This window comes from Coregonus lavaretus (genome assembly GCF_964263955.1).
Source record: "Coregonus lavaretus genome assembly, contig: HAP1_SCAFFOLD_514, whole genome shotgun sequence".
Taxonomy (NCBI): Eukaryota; Metazoa; Chordata; class Actinopteri; order Salmoniformes; family Salmonidae; genus Coregonus; species Coregonus lavaretus.
The window spans coordinates 60917-78780 of NW_028156187.1; the positions used below are offsets into that span (position 1 = coordinate 60917).

A 17864-nucleotide genomic window follows, 5' to 3' on the forward strand; every position below is an offset into this window, starting at 1 on the left:
CGAGGTCTTTTTTTCTGGAGGCTCTCCTGGCAGTCAAACCAATTGATGTGGTTCCTTTGATGTTGATAAAGGCCTGGGCTACTGGTGGGTCATGAGGACCGTGATGAAAGGAGCAATAGAAAGAGAAGGGGAAAAAAAACCTGTTATTAGATTAGAAGAAGAAGAACACGACAACAAACGGGTCGGACGACGACGACGGCGCCGCGGTGGGGCGAGACGCGGCGAGATGTTACGGACAACGGGCTTTGTTGTTGAAGGTTCCGTGGCATACGGAAAAGGTGGGAGGGCGGTGGCAGTAATATGATAAATGGTGATTCTTACCGTGGCGATGATGTGGCGGGGGTCGGTGGTGGTCTTGTCGCGGTGTCAGGCCGGTCGTCGTCCCGTTATAACGGTTGTAACGGACACGGTTCCGGTACTCCGCAGGATGGTCCGTTAATCTGGACTCCCGTTGGCGTCCCGAGGTGGAATCTGTCGCCATCTTTGTGTGGTTGTCTTGGTTATCAGCCCTTCTCTCTCTCTCTCGCCTCCTCTCTACCTCATCCCTCCTCTCTCCTCCAATCACTCCACCCCTCCCTCCCTCTCTTGTTTCCGTGTTGTGATGTCATCACGCTGCAGCAATATCGAGGAGCAACGAAGGCCTTCTCCGTTCTGCAGGGGGCCCCGCCGCCAACACACACACCAGACAGACCCTCAGTAGAAAGGACGTCAGACTGATGGAAGACCCCCTGCTGGGCTTGCCTTGTGCTTGATGTTGTATATAACAGCTTCATTCATATCTCTCTCTCTCTCTCTCGCCCCTTCTCTCTTTCACCCCCCCTCTCGTTCTCTCTCTCTCTCGCCCCCTCTCTCTCTCCCTCTGTCCCTCTCTTTCTCTCTCTCTATGTTCAATACCTTCTCAAATCCTGTTAATGCTGCATGGTGCTGTGTGTGTGTGTGTGTGTGTTGGAGAGCCCTTCTGTCTAGATCATCAACCATGGCAGCTGCTTCTCTTTGAAGTCTTCATATATAATCACTATTCATGTTCCTCCTTTGAACATGTTTTTTTAAAATCCCTATTGAGTTCTGCTGACATGTTACCTGTGTGTGTGTGTGTGTGTGTGTGTGTGTGTGTGTGTGTATTTAATCTATATAGTTTGATGTGCTGCTTTAGCGAGGGTAACTTGGAAAGGGGAAAGCAGAAGATGACGCTGCAGAAAGCAGCCATATTGTAACGTTTGTCTGATCCATTCACTGGAAGCAGACATGATGGGACATATCTCAATACTCTGAAGCAGACAGGATGGGACATATCTCAATACTCTGAAGCAGACAGGATGGGACATATCTCAATACTCTGAAGCAGACATGATGGGACATATCTCAATACTCTGAAGCAGACAGGATGGTACATATCTCAATACTCTGAAGCAGACATATCTCAATACTCTGAAGCAGACATGATGGGACATATCTCAATGATCTGAAGCAGCTTCCTCCCCGCTTCTACATCTCTCTATCTCCACAGTCCACAATAGACTAGCCCATGCCTTCCTCTCTCCTCTCCTCCCCTCTCCTCATAGACATTACCATTTGAATATGTCTGCTGCTGTCGAGCCCACCTGTCCTCCAGAGTCCAGTCAGTCATGTGACCTCTGTAGTGATATGGTAATCAGGCATGTAGAACCACCAACAGCAGAATAACAGTGAACTGCTGTCGGGGTCATGTAGTCCAGACCAGGGTGTGTGTGTGCATGTACAGTGGGGAAAAAAAGTATTTAGTCAACCACCAATTGTGCAAGTTCTCCCACTTAAAAAGATGAGAGAGGCCTGTAATTTTCATCATAGGTACACGTCAACTATGACAGACAAATGGAGAGAAAAAAAATCCAGAAAATCACATTGTAGGATTTTTAATGAATTTATTTGCAAATTATGGTGGAAAATAAGTATTTGGTCACCTACAAACAAGCAAGATTTCTGGCTCTCACAGACCTGTAACTTCTTCTTTAAGAGGCTCCTCTGTCCTCCACTCGTTACCTGTATTAATGGCACCTGTTTGAACTTGTTATCAGTATAAAAGACACCTGTCCACAACCTCAAACAGTCACACTCCAAACTCCACTATGGCCAAGACCAAAGAGCTGTCAAAGGACACCAGAAACAAAATTGTAGACTTGCACCAGGCTGGGAAGACTGAATCTGCAATAGGTAAGCAGCTTGGTTTGAAGAAATCAACTGTGGGAGCAATTATTAGGAAATGGAAGAAATACAAGACCACTGATAATCTCCCTCGATCTGGGGCTCCACGCAAGATCTCACCCCGTGGGGTCAAAATGATCACAAGAACGGTGAGCAAAAATCCCAGAACCACACGGGGGGATCTAGTGAATGACCTGCAGAGAGCTGGGACCAAAGTAACAAAGCCTACCATCAGTAACACACTACGCCGCCAGGGACTCAAATCCTGCAGTTCCAGACGTGTCCCCCTGCTTAAGCCAGTACATGTCCAGGCCCGTCTGAAGTTTGCTAGAGTGCATTTGGATGATCCAGAAGAGGATTGGGAGAATGTCATATGGTCAGATGAAACCAAAATATAACTTTTTGGTAAAAACTCAACTCGTCGTGTTTGGAGGACAAAGAATGCTGAGTTGCATCCAAAGAACATTACATTTACATTACATTTTAGTCATTTAGCAGACGCTCTTATCCAGAGCGACTTACAGGAGCAATTAGGGTTAAGTGCCTTGCTCAAGGGCACATTTACGTCATTTAGCAGACGCTCTTATCCAGAGCGACTTACAAATTGGTGCATTCACCCTATAGCCAGTGGGATAACCACTTTACAATTAGTATATATTTTTTTTTTGTGGGGGGGGGGGGGGGGGGGGTAGAAGGATTACTTTATCCTATCCCAGGTGTTCCTTAAAGAGGTGGGGTTTCAAATGTCTCCGGAAGGTGGTGAGTGACTCCGCTGTCCTGGCGTCGTGAGGGAGCTTGTTCCACCATTGGGGTGCCAGAGCAGCGAACAGTTTTGACTGGGCTGAGCGGGAACTATGCTTCCGCAGAGGAAGGGGAGCCAGCAGGCCAGAGGTGGATGAACGCAATGCCCTCGTTTGGGTGTAGGGACTGATCAGAGCCTGAAGGTACGGAGGTGCCGTTCCCCTCACTGCTCCATAGGCAAGCACCATGGTCTTGTAACGGATGCGAGCTTCAACTGGAAGCCAGTGGAGTGTGCGGAGGAGGGGGGTGACGTGAGAGAACTTGGGAAGGTTGAACACCAGACGGGCTGCGGCATTCTGGATGAGTTGTAGGGGTTTAATGGCACAGGCAGGGAGCCCGGCCAACAGCGAGTTGCAGTAATCCAGACGGGAGATGACAAGTGCCTGGATTAGGACCTGTGCCGCTTCCTGTGTAAGGCAGGGTCGTACTCTCCGAATGTTGTAGAGCATGAACCTGCAGGATCGGGTCACCGCCTTGATGTTAGCGGAGAACGACAGGGTGTTGTCCAACATCATACCTACTGTGAAGCATGGGGGTGGAAACATCATGCTTTGGGGCTGTTTTTCTGCAAAGGGACCAGGACGACTGATCCGTGTAAAGGAAAGAATGAATGGGGCCATGTATCGTGAGATTTTGAGTGAAAACCTCCTTCCATCAGCAAGGGCATTGAAGATGAAACGTGGTTGGGTCTTTCAGCATGACAATGATCCCAAACACACCGCCCGGGCAACGAAGGAGTGGCTTCGTAAGAAGCATTTCAAGGTCCTGGAGTGGCCTAGCCAGTCTCCAGATCTCAACCCCATAGAAAATCTTTGGAGGGAGTTGAAAGTCTGTGTTGCCCAGCGACAGCCCCAAAACATCACTGCTCTAGAGGAGATCTGCATGGAGGAATGGGACAAAATACCAGCAACAGTGTGTGAAAACCTTGTGAAGACTTACAGAAAACGTTTGACCTGTGTCATTGCCAACAAAGGGTATATAACAAAGTATTGAGAAACTTTTGTTATTGACCAAATACTTATTTTCCACCATAATTTGCAAATAAATTCATAAAAAATCCTACAATGTGATTTTCTGATTTTTTTCTCCTCATTTTGTCTGTCATAGTTGACGTGTACCTATGATGAAAATTACAGGCGTCTCTCATCTTTTTAAGTGGGAGAACTTGCACAATTGGTGGCTGACTAAATACTAAATACCAAATGGAACCCTATTCCCTATGGGCCCTGGTCGGAAGTAGTGCACTATATATAGGGGGGATAGGGTGCCATTTGAGGCACAACTTCATAATTCTGATGACTTTACATTCCCACAGAAAGCACTGGGGTTCCGAGGGGACCAACGGATGCTCAGAGTCGATACCGGGCCACTGCTGCGTTGCCATGGTTACAGCTAATAGCAGCCATCTGACAGGCTGCTGAGTGGTGATAAGAGTTTCTCATTATAAGACTCGTTCACACAGTGGGCGACTGTACCCCGTACACACACACACACACACACACACACGCTCGCGCACACACAGACACACACACTGGCACACACACTGGCACACACAGACACACACACTGGCACACACACATAGGGAAGGGTGTTAAGAGTCATTATGGGGTAATCTCACCAGTAAATGGATGTAACTACATCTCCCAACAAGGTGTGTATAACAAGTAGGACTTTATATTACCTGTGGTGAGTGATGCAGAGACGAGTTCAGGAAGTGTGTGTGTCATGTGACTGTGGGAAGTGTGTGTGGCATGAGAATCACAAAACAACAGTCTAGAGAATCACACCCTGAAATATCACTTCTTCAGTCTTCCTGTTCAACTCTTACCTCTGTAGCAGTCTAACTCACGCCCTGTTCAACTCTTACCTCTGTAGCAGTCTAACTCAAGTCCTGTTCAACTCTTATCTCTGTAGCAGTCTAACTCAAGTCCTGTTCAACTCTTACCTCTTACCTCTGTAGCAGTCTAACTCACGCCCTGTTCAACTCTTACCTCTGTAGCAGTCTAACTCAAGTCCTGTTCAACTCTTATTTCTGTAGCAGTCTAACTCACATCCTGTTCAACTCTTACCTCTCTAGCAGTCTAACTCAAGTCCTGTTCAACTCTTACCTCTGTAACAGTCTAACTCACGTCCTGTTCAACTCTTACCTCTTACCGTTGTAACAGTCTAACTCACGTCCTGTTCAACTCTTACCTCTGTAACAGTCTAACTCACATCCTGTTCAACTCTTACCTCTTACCTCTGTAGGAATCTAACTCACATCCTGTTCAACTCTTACCTCTGTAGCAGTCTAACTGACTTCCTGTTCAACCCTTACCTCTGTAGCAGTCTCTCACATCCTGTTCAACTCTTACCTCTGTAGCAGCAGTCTGACGTCCTTTAAATGCTGAATTGAATGGCAGAACTCAATAATTAGCTAGCTAACTCTTCAGCAGAGACCAGTGTGATGCATACATGCACAGTACGTGTGTGTGTATGTGTGTGTATACATACATCTGTGTGTGTGTGTGTGTGTCTGGGCCAGATGTCTGGGAGGAGGCCCAGGAGACAGATAAGTTAGCGTCTCACAGTGAAGGTCAGATATGGCTTGCGTCCCAAATGGCACCCCATTCCCTATGTAGTGCACAACTTTTGAGCAGGGCCCATAGGGCACTATATAGGGAATAGGGTTCCATTTGGAACACGGCCTTGGAGCTACGCTAGTGGATGATAATCCCCATGTCCTAAGGGATAACGTGCACAGGAGTGTGTGTGTGTGTAGCAGTGTGTGTGTGTGTGTCGGAGTGTGTGTGTGTTGTAGTAGTGTGTGTGTGTGTTGTAGGAGTGTGTGTGTGTGTGTGTTGTAGGAGTGTGTGTGTGTTTGTGTGTGTGTGTTGTAGGAGTGTGTGTGTGTGTGTTCCATTGTTTCCGGGGCCTGTGACCTTTACACTCAAACGAGAGGGGTTCGGACAATCCTGAGTGACAGGTGTGTGTGTGTGTGTGGCGGGGCTTAGTCTGTGTGTGTGTGTTTGTGTGATTGTGTGTGTGTGGCAGAGCTTAGTGTGTGTTTATGTGTGGCAGGTCTGAGTGGCAGGGGGCTCAGGTCCCACAGAGAAATTAGACAGGGCCAGAGGGCCAATTAAAACAACAGAGGCAGGAAGAGTGTGTGTGTTGGGGTTGTGTGTGTCTGGGTTCTTAGAGACGACCAAGTACAAAATGCATTCATGGATAATATAGTAGGCCTTAACCGCTTTAAATGGCTACAATGTTTATCCACTGTAGCCTGATGCAGGCGAAACATTGAAATGTTACATAATTAAAATATTATTCTAGCAATACTAAATGATTAATTCATTCCCATTAGGTGTAGGTCAGGTTAGACTGACAGGCAGACCGTATTCTGATGACTCATATTCTTTAAATTGGTCATTATAACATTAGATAACTAATGGGCAAAACTTTAACGGCAGTCGTATTTCTATGCTTTAAAACTCACTCCAATCATCCTTTACTCGGGCAGCGTTGAGATTCTCACCTTGTCTAGTAAAATGTCAAACCGGGGCGCTCGAGACGAACCGGTAGCAGATAATTTTCCAACGAGGAGGAACGGAGTGCACCGGCTGTCGGGACTAACGATCGGCGGGGTCGCTAGGAACACTCGCTGCCCAGGTAATTAGATTTAATAAGGGAGATGTGTGTGTCAGAGAGAGAGAGGACAATATGGCATACAAATGAGAGTGAGGGGAGAGAGAGGGGGAGGGAGAGAGAGAGAGGGGGGAGGGAGAGAGGAGGGGGAGGGAGAGAGAGAGAGGGGGGGAGGGAGGGAGAGAGAGAGAGAGGGGGGAGGGAGGGAGAGAGGAGGGGGAGGGAGAGAGAGAGGAGGGGGAGGGAGAGAGAGAGGGGGAAGGGAGAGAGAGAGGGGGGAGGGAGGGAATGGAGAGAGAGAGGGGGGAGGGAGGGAATGGAGAGAGAGAGGGGGGAGGGGGAGAGTGAGAGAGAGAGAGGGGAGGGAGAGAGAGAGAGGGGGGAGGGAGAGAGAGAGGAGGGGGAGGGAGGGAATGGAGAGAGAGAGGGGGGAGGGGGAGAGTGAGAGAGAGGGGAGGGAGAGAGAGGGGGAGGGAGAGAGAGGGGGAGAGAGAGAGGGGGAGGGAGAGAGAGGGGGGAGGGAGAGAGAGAGGGGAGGGAGAAAGAGGGGGGAGAGAGAGAGAGGGGGGAGGGAGAGAGGGAGAGGGGGGAGGGGGAGAGAGGGGGGAGGGAGAGAGAGAGAGAGGAGGGAGGGAGAGAGAGAGAGGGGAGGGAGAGAGAGGGGGAGGGAGAGAGGGGGGAGGGGGAGAGAGAGAGGGGAGGGGGAGAGAGAGAGGGGAGGGAGAGAGATGGGGGAGGGAGAGAGAGAGAGGGGGGGAGAGAGAGGCAGGGAGAGAGAGAGGGGGAGGGAGAGAGAGGTGTTCTAAATTAGCTCTACAAATGAGTGAGCTGTTCCTAAGTGCAGCTCCTCCTAAATGGAAGACATCATTCAATATGAAAAGATTCTGTTCTTTCTGTTCTTTTCAAATGGAAGCCTCCGTCTCCACATTGACAACGTCTCTCCTGTCTGTCTGTCTGTCTGTCTGTCAATATCACTGGCAGTCTATGAGCCAATTAGTACAACCCATTCCCCCTGTCTGTCTGTCATTTCACTCTGCCTACAGATCTATAATGGATGTCAATGAGTTGTTGCTCAAATTACACTCGGGCCAAGTCCCAAATGTTACCCTATTCCCTATCCTATACACCCAGGTCAAAAGTAGTGCACTATATAGGTACCATTTGGGAAGCATTCTAACTTTAGACTCCTGAGATGGTGAGTGTTCAGACCATGGTCAATGCTTCAATGATCCTAACATGCTCATTAAGGAGAGTTATGAAGAGACTAATGGCTGATGTACTGAACACGGCCATCTTCAGTTTTTGCAGTGAATAGTTACTGCAGTCAATAACAGGTATGAAACAGGGAGGGACTACCTGTACTTGATCAATAACACTTGTTTTCCTTTTTCCATTGCAAAATGTTTCGCTACGGTGTGCCCTAATGAATTCCACCCAGGAGTCGGGGCATGGCCAGAGCTACGGACCAGAAGCAGGGTTTTGTTTCAGCCTTACTGTAACACACCTGGTTTGACTAATCAGCTGATACTCACAACCTTGATTAGCTGAACCAGGTGTGTGGTGTAAAATAGGGCTGGAGCAAAAGCCTGTCAGTAGCTCTCTAGGAAGAGGATTTGGTAACCCCCTGTGCTCCTCAATTCACAGTAGCAACATGGAAGACTTGGGCTAGGTTTACAGTGCAATACAGCGCCACCTTGTGTTACAAAGCGGTAATGACACACGTCAAAATGAAATTGGAATCAGTATCTGTAACAAGGTTTCCATCCAAAAAAATTTTCATCTGAGTAAAGTACATGTCGGGATAAAAAAATGTCATGACAGGCCTGATGGAAACAGAATTTGTTTTCGGTAAACTTTCCAAATGTCGACAAAGCAAAATACTCTATAGACATGGTGTGTTATTTTTGTGTCGGTAAAATTAATTACGCGAGGAATGTCAGTGGAAACGCTTTTATCCGCAAATATTGATATAGTAACCATCATATCTAAGTAAACTTGGAGTCACGCGATGACGTATGATCCTCCCACTACGACTCGTTGGGAAAGCATGCAGATTATTAGGCCACAGATGAAATACATTATGAGGAACTTCACAGGGTGGTGAAAGGGCAAGGTGATGAGCTTGATGCTCCTTTCCAATAAATATCAAGGGTCTTATTCTGGTGACATGATCTTCGATGCTTGGTAAAATATATATATATATATATCTTTGACAAATATTAATTTCTCTATTTTGTACATAATAATCTCAGCATGTAGGGTAAACGTGCCAATACCGGAGTGGCCACACTTGCTATATAACGCAACGTTTTTTGTGAGAAACCCATCAGTAGAGTTGAAAATGCGATAGAAACCCATTTCCTCCGTACGTGGGAATTTAACCCTAAAAGGGATTTTATGTGCACAACATCACGCACAGCCTTTTATCTGTAACAAGTCAATTGGATGGAAACACATCTCTCGTTGGAAAATGTGCATATTGTTTTTAATGCAGATTTTACAATATTCGCATGAAAATCTCCCGCCGATTGGATGGAAACCTAGCAACTGAGTTACTTTGAAAACAAAGTGGAAGGTAAACGAGAATTTAAAACACACCAAAAAAAAATAATCACACTTTATTTCAAGGAGCTGTTTTGGGAAGTTACAAAACAAAACAAAAGGTATATTACAGTATACCTCCATTATCGGACTGTATATGGGTCTAAGTCCTGCACCCAGATCAGACTTACATTCCTGGGGCCATATCCATGTCTCAGAGTAGGGGTGCCAATTTAGGATCAGTTTTGTCTTTAAGATTATAACGAATACAATTATATGGACCGGGAGGGGACCTGATCCCTGACCAGTACTCCAACTCTGAGACGGTTCCTGGACTAAGAAGCCCTTTCAATGGAGATTCTCAATGAAAGTGTTTTTTTTAGCCCATGAGTATGCTTCATCTGGGTCCGACAAACTAGCCCTGTAAGAACTGGGTCAACTTACAAGACTCCAGAGAGATTTCATTCATTTACAGAGGAAAACTTCAGTGAACTTTTAATAAATTCCCTGGTTTTACAGAAATCCCGGTTGTAGGATTCCCCGAATAAGCAGGAAATCCGGAACCCTACAACCAGGATTTCTGGAAAACGAGGGAATTTAAAAAAAATTATGACACCTTTTAAGTAAAAAAATACAAATGCATATTTTTTAACATTTAATGAAATTTAAAATGTACCCATCAGCTTTCAGTGAGGGCTGTGTGATGGTAAGGAGAGGAGACCAATGGACTGTCAGTGATGAAGAGGACATATTGGAATTAATACAAAATGGAGGACCAAGGATTTTGTAGTAGTCAGGGATGGGGTCAATACCATTTCAATTCAGAAAGTAACCCAAATTCCAATTCCAAATGTTCCACATTGAAGAGAAATGGAATTTCAGTTTACTTTCTGAATTGACTGGAATTTAAATGGAATTGACCCCAACCCTGGTAGTAGGTAACTATGGAGGTACAAGAAAGAAATAACACACTGGGATTGTCCCAAATGGAACCCTATTCCCTTTATAGTGCACTACTTTTGTCCAGGGCCCACAGGACTCAGGTCAACATTAGTGCACTATATAGGGATTAGGGTGCCATTTGGAACGCAGAATAGGGATAGGACCTGTTCTACAGTAAAGCTACCTAAAACACATTGACTGCATCACCTGCACTGTGCTGCCAGTTGCCTTTTGAGTTGTTTATCAGTTCTATTTCACTTCCTCCCTCATACTCTCCCTCTTCGCCTCTCCCTCCTGTTACAGGGATCTACTTCTCCTCCTCTGCATCCCCCTCTCCTTCCCCGTCCGTTTTTGGGGCATCCTTTCCCTCTTCCTGCTTTCCATCCTTCTCTCCCTGGTTCGACTTGATCTCTTCCTGGTTTGTGGTGACCACTTCCTGTTTCCCGTCCTTAGGCCCCTCCTCCTTGACGACCTCCTGCAGGTTGTACTTCCTGTATAGAGTGTAGTCCCTGACAACGCTGACGCAGCACACACTCTTGATGACCTCGACGATGATGGTGAGCTCAGGGGTGGTCAGGTCAACCTTGTTCTTAGGATTCATCTTCCCCACCAGGCCTGCAGGGGGAGATACATACAGTTGAAGTCAGAAGTTTACATACACCTTAGCCAAATACATTCAAACTCAGTTTTTCACAATTTCTGACATTTAATCCTAGTAAAAATTCCCTGTCTTAGGTCAGTTACGATCACCACTTTATTTTAAGAATGTGAAAATGTCAGAATAATAGTAGAGAATGATTTATTTAGTGGTTGAAAAAACGAGTTTTAATGACTCCAACCTAAGTGTATGTAAACTTCCGACTTCAACTGTATATAAGCTTTGCCAGGTACAGAGTTGATATGAGCTAACGCAGTATACGCACAAGGGTTGTCCCATGGAGACAGGAGAGGTGTGAGATATGAACACACTAGGAACATACAGAGCCAGTTTAAGACTGTTGGAAAAGGCATTCCAGGTGAAGCTGGTTGAGAGAATGCCAAGAGTGTGCAAAGCTGTCATCAAGGCAAAGGGTGGCTATTTGAAGGGTGGTCCTCATGAGAGCCAGTTTCATCATAGCGCTTGATGGTTTTTGCGACTGCACTTTCTAAAGAAACTTTCAAAGTTCTTGAAATGTTTCGTATTGACTGACCTTCATGTCTTGAAGTAATGATGGGCTGTCGTTTCTCTTTGCTTAATTGAGCTGTTCTTGCCATAATATGGACTTGGTATTTTTACCAAATAGGGCTATCTTCTGTATACCCCCCTACCTTGTCACAACACAACTGATTGGCTCAAACACATTAAGAAGGAAAGAAATTAAAGAAATTAACTTTTAGGAAGGCACACCTGTTAATTGAATTCATTCCAGGTGACTACCTCATGAAGCTGGTTGAGAGAATGCCAAGAGTGTGCAAAGCTGTCATCAAGGCAAATGGTGGCTATTTTAAAGAATCTCAAATATAAAATATATTTTGATTTGTTTAACACTTTTTTTGGTTACTACATGATTCCATATGTGTTATTTCATAGTTTTGATGTCTTCACTATTATTCTACAATGTAGAAAATAGTAAAAAATAAAGAAGAACCCTTGAATGAGTAGGTGTTCTAAAACTTTTGACCGGTAGTGTATAGAGCCAGTTTCCTGGACATGATCTCTATTCAGCATGCTTCTCAGTCCAGGCCTAAGCTTAATCTGTGTCTTGGAAACTGGCCACATGAGATATACAGAGATATCTAGGATGGAGGTGGTCTGAGATATACAGAGATATCTAGGATGGAGGTGGTCTGAGATATACAGAGATATCTAGGATGGAGGTGGTCTGAGATATACAGAGATATCTAGGATGGAGGTGGTCTGAGATATACAGAGATATCTAGGATGGAGGTGGTCTGAGATATACAGAGATATCTAGGATGGAGGTGATCGGCCGAAGCAGACACGAGGCTACAAGTCTGTTTCGCTAGTACAAACTGGGATGTTCCAGGATTCATCCCATAGCATTGAGGAGTTTACCACAACAGTCACGGGCTTCATCAACAAACTGGGATATGTTCCAGGATTCATCCCATAGCATTGAGGAGTTTACCACAGCAGTCAAGGGCTTCATCAACAAGTGTTTTTCAGAGTCAGTAGAAAGGCCTCTTTAGTGTCCTAAGTTTTCATAACTGTGACCTTAATTGCCTACCGTCTGTAAGCTGTCAGTGTCTTAAACGACCGTTCCACAGGTGCATGTTCATTAATTGTTTATGGTTCATTGAACAAGCATGGGAAACAGTGTTTAAACCCTTTACAATGAAGATCTGTGAAGTTATTTGGATTTTTACGAATTATCTTTGAAAGACAGGGTCCTGAAAATGGGACGTTTCTTTTTTTGCTGAGTTTATATATATATACACACACTCTACACTCCCACATAAAACCCTCACATGTTCACACCGACACAACACAAACACACGCACAAACTTTTACACTCATCCACACTGCTGCTACTCTGTTCTTTAATTTACTATTATTATTATCTATCCTGATGCCTCCTTTACCCTGCCTTCATGTACATATCTACCTCAAATACCTTATTATTATCTATCCTGATGCCTAGTCACTTTACCCTGCCTTCATGTACATATCTACCTCAAATACCTTATTATTATCTATCCTAATGCCTAGTCACTTTACCCTGCCTTCATGTACATACAGTGGGGAGAACAAGTATTTGATACACTGCCGATTTTGCAGGTTTTCCTACTTACAAAGCATGTAGAGGTCTGTAATTTTTATCATAGGTACACTTCAACTGTGAGAGACGGAATCTAAAACAAAAATCCAGAAAATCACATTGTATGATTTTTAAGTAATTAATTTGCATTTTATTGCATGACATAAGTATTTGATATATCAGAAAAGCAGAACTTAATATTTGGTACAGAAATCCTTTGTTTGCAATTACAGAGATCATACGTTTCCTGTAGGTCTTGACCAGGTTTGCACAGGGATTTTGGCCCACTCCTCCATACAGACCTTCTCCAGATCCTTCAGGTTTCGGGGCTGTCGCTGGGCAATACGGACTTTCAGCTCCCTCCAAAGATTTTCTATTGGGTTCAGGTCTGGAGACTGGCTAGGCCACTCCAGGACCTTGAGATGCTTCTTACGGAGCCACTCCTTAGTTGCCCTGGCTGTGTGTTTCAGGTCGTTGTCATGCTGGAAGACCCAGCCACGACCCATCTTCGATGCTCTTACTGAGGGAAGGAGGTTGTTGGCCAAGATCTCGCGATACATGGCCCCTTCCATCCTCCCCTCAATAAGGTGCAGTCGTCCTGTCCCCTTTGCAGAAAAGCATCCCCAAATAATGATTTTTCCACCTCCATGCTTCACAGTTGGGATGGTGTTCTTGGGGTTGTACTCATCCTTCTTCTTCCTCCAAACACGGCGAGTGGAGTTTAGACAACAAAGCTCTATTTTTGTCTCATCAGACCACATGACCTTCTCCCATTCCTCCTCTGGATCATCCAGATGGTCATTGGCAAACTTCAGACGGGCCTGGACATGCGCTGGCTTGAGCAGGGGGACCTTGCGTGCGCTGCAGGATTTTAATCCATGACGGCGTAGTGTGTTACTAATGGTTTTCTTTGAGACTGTGGTCCCAGCTCTCTTCAGGTCATTGACCAGGTCCTGCCGTGTAGTTCTGGGCTGATCCCTCACCTTCCTCATGATCATTGATGCCCCACGAGGTGAGATCTTGCATGGAGCCCCAGACCGAGGGTGATTGACCGTCATCTTGAACTTCTTCCATTTTCTAATAATTGCGCCAACAGTTGTTGCCTTCTCACCAAGCTGCTTGCCTATTGTCCTGCAGCCCATCCCAGCCTTGTGCAGGTCTACAATTTTATCCCTGATGTCCTTACACAGCTCTCTGGTCTTGGCCATTGTGGAGAGGTTGGAGTCTGTTTGATTGAGTGTGTGGACATGTGTCTTTTATACAGGTAACGAGTTCAAACAGGTGCAGTTAATACAGGTAATGAGTGGAGAACAGGAGGGCTTCTTAAAGAAAAACTAACAGGTCTGTGAGAGCCGGAATTCTTACTGGTTGGTAGGTGATCAAATACTTATGTCATGCAATAAAATGCAAATGAATTACTTAAAAATCATACAATGTGATTTTCTGGATTTTTGTTTTAGATTCCGTCTCTCACAGTTGAAGTGTACCTATGATAAAAATTACAGACCTCTACATGCTTTGTAAGTAGGAAAACCTGCAAAATCTGCAGTGTATCAAATAATTGTTCTCCCCACTGTATATACCTCAAATACCTTATTATAATCTATCCTAATGCCTAGTCACTTTACCCTGCCTTCATGTACACATCTACCTCAAATACATTGTACCTCTGCACATTGATCTGGTACTGTTACTCCCTGTATATAGCTCCACATTGATCTGGTACTGGTACTCCCTGTATATAGCAGCACATTGATCTGGTACTGGTACTCCTTGTATATAGCTCCACATTGATCTGGTACTGGTACTTCCTGTATATAGCTCCACATTGATCTGGTACTGGTACTTCCTGTATATAGCTCCACATTGATCTGGTACTGGTACTTCCTGTATATAGCTCCATTCTTGTGTGTTTTATTTTATTCCTCGTGTTAGTTACTATTTTATTTTGCATCGTTGGGTAAGGTTCGTAAGCGAGCATTTCAATGTCTACACTAGTTGTATTTGGCGCATGTGATAAATACAATGTAATTCTGGTCTCTGAACATTACTGTATCTAGAGACGTGTTTCCCTACTGTGTCCATGTAGCCTACCTGCCAGGGCCTTGATGATGTCATCCCTCTTGTTGTGGGAGCTGTTCCGGGCCTTGAAGGCGATCTGGTAGCTGCCCTGGTTGGGGGCTTTAAACCACGGCTCTAAGAACACACTCAGGTACTTATCCATGTCCTCCTGGAACGCCTTGCATGTTCCACTCACCTAGAACACACAGAGAACCATCAGAACCATACGGAGAACCCCCCCCCCCACACAAAAAAACACACACATTCTAGAAAAAAGAAATGATTCCTGCTAGTCCCGAGTCTCGCCCTTTCTCTTCTGGTTGTACGGTCAGTAAACCTCCGTGCCATTTGACACTCAGCCCATGCCATTACATGTGCTCACCGGCAGCATTCTGAGGATGACTCGTGACTTGTTCTTCTTGGTGAGGTGGAGGTCTGACAGGATGTGATGCACCAGCTTATCAGGGTCTGGAGAGAGAGTGAGAGAGAGTGTGAGAGAAAGCGAGTGAGTGAAAGAGAGCGAGTGAGTGAGAGAGGATGGGGAGTATAAAAGGACACAAGTTCGTTATAAACAAACAGACTATCTTGAGGACTTCTGAATAGGTGTAACTGTCACAATGTTGGCAGTTCTTTATTGAACTAAGGATAAAACTAGCCTGGTCCCAGATCTGTTTATGCTATCATGTCAACTCCTTGTCATGCCAAGGAGTGGCGTGACGGCACAAACAGACTGGTACCCAGGCTAGGATAAAACTAAGGATGATTGAAATTAGCTAAAGAACTATGATAAAAGTGTCTGCTAAATTAGTCTTCTCAGATAAGTCACACTCTTCTCACTCTCCACTCAGTGCCCTGATCAAAAGTAGTGCACTATATAGGGAATAAGGTGCCTTTTAAGACATGCTCCATCTCCGTCTAAGGAGCTGGGATGCTGTCACTGTGTGTGTGTGTGTGGGGGGGGGGGGGGGAGGGGTGCCGTCTGTCAAACTCTTCCTCACCGAGGTTCTTCGTCTTGATGAAGATGACGTTGTTGGCCCCGCTGTCCATGGCCTGGAAGCGCCGCTCCCGTTTCCCTGACGATGCTTTGAGCTGCGTCACCTCCTTCTTCAGAGCTGCCTCCACATCTTCATCATCCTCTTCCTCACTACCGCTCTCCTCAGGTTCCTTAAACTGGGTTGTCAGGAGTTTAGAGACGTTAGTAAACAAAAAGACAGATTTATAACTATTAACAAAGATCACTACCGATGAAGATGTAGAAATAATATATTTACATTTACATTTACATTACATTTTAGTCATTTAGCAGACGCTCTTATCCAGAGCGACTTACAGTTAGTGAGTGCATACATTATATATAATTTTTTAGAATTGTTTTTTTATTTGTATTTTTTTATACTGGCCCCCCGTGGGAATCGAACCCACAACCCTGGCGTTGCAAACGCCATGCTCTACCAACTGAGCTACCTCCCTGCCAGCCATTCCCTCCCCTACCCTGGACGACGCTGAGCCAATTGTGCGCCGCCCCATGGGTCTCCCGGTCGCGGCCGGCTACGACAGAGCCTGGATTCGAACCAGGATCTCTAGTGGCACAGCTAGCACTGCGATGCAGTGCCTTAGACCACTGCGCCACTCGGGAGACACCGGGAGACAATATATACTAACAATACACACTTCTGGATTTCGTAAAGTTGGCTCGGCTCAGTTACTTTAGAAATGACTCCTTCCTCCTAGCTACATTCAGTTGATCCCTGATTTGAATAACATTATTGGACAGGTATCGGTTCCACTCAACGGCTTTTCACCAGTCCATTTTGGCCAGATCAGTGAAGGAATGAAGGGAAGCACCTCTTAACGTGTTCGTACATGGCCTAGCTAAATGTGCTGCTTACATTCTCAGGTCCGTAGAGTTGGTCGGCGTATTCGTTTAGCAGGTTGAATGCTTCCGCCGTGCATTTCCTCTCGTTCATATTACAGGTCATGAGAATACCTTGCATGCCCACCTCGAGCTCCCGGGAACCCTTGTACTTCTTACTCCGGTGTCCGCCGCCATAGTGTTTCTTGCTGCGCTTTCTCAAGTCTTGTGCTTCAGACATATTTGATCATATACAGGACTGCTGGCTAATAGTTTGTTAACTGTTAGAAAAAATACATTTACCTGGATAATGTTCTCTATCTAGCTAGTTTCTTGTTTAGCAGTAGCAAGGATAGCAGAGTTGGCTAGCTAGCTAACATGCAAGCTAGCACAACAAACGACACGAGCCGGGATTGCTTACGTTAGCTACCAAACCTCAATCAGTGATCGTACACGTTGGATGAAATGCTAACAATATATCGATTAATTTGCTGAAATACTAGTAAACTTTTATCGTACTGTTCTCAAGTTGAGTCTGAAGGTTTTCGTGGGCTCATTCGTTCATTCAAACACGCGAGTGTCGCGAAAAACAAGCGTGAGCAACAATAGTGGAATCGGCGTTTTGCCTTCAAAATAAAAGTCCCCCATTGAAACATGCAAACTGATGAAAATATTGGAATCATGCCACAATTAGACTAGAAATGCTAAACAAGGTTGGAATGTTATATAAATTCAACAAAATACAATTTGACAACAAAAATGTAAAATCCGTTGAAATCGCACTGTGGATGTGTAAACTTCAGAATTGCATTGAGGGCATGCTTATCTTGCAGTGTACATCCATACCCATGTATCTTGGGTCCATGAAATTGGCAGCCTACTCAGTGACACACACAGATTACAATTCTGAAGAGTTTACACAAATATTAGCATCGTAGCTCAAGGGGTGCCAATAATTAGGGACGTGACTGAGTCATTGTTTGACACTTTCCTACTATTGTATGGGAAACCTTTATTTTGAAATTTCCCCAATTCGGTGACCCGGATTTGACTTGTTAGTGCTACTAGCTAACAAAACTCGAAATGCAACATCTCAAGAAAAA

The 17864-nt window shown here is 45.2% G+C and overlaps 1 protein-coding gene across 1 annotated transcript; it reads right to left on the reverse strand.

Annotated features, from left to right (window-relative positions):
- Nucleotides 1–9208: 9208 nt before the first annotated feature.
- On the reverse strand, nucleotides 9209–17391 carry LOC311126673 (THUMP domain-containing protein 1-like). Its single transcript, XM_084200665.1, has 5 exons — nucleotides 16799–17391; nucleotides 15908–16079; nucleotides 15292–15377; nucleotides 14943–15105; nucleotides 9209–10704 (listed from the first exon to the last, which is right to left on the reverse strand). The coding sequence occupies exons 1-5, from the start codon at nucleotides 17000–17002 to the stop codon at nucleotides 10397–10399; spliced, it is 933 nt and encodes a 310-aa protein (XP_084056791.1). The 5' UTR covers nucleotides 17003–17391; the 3' UTR covers nucleotides 9209–10396.
- Nucleotides 17392–17864: the final 473 nt, after the last annotated feature.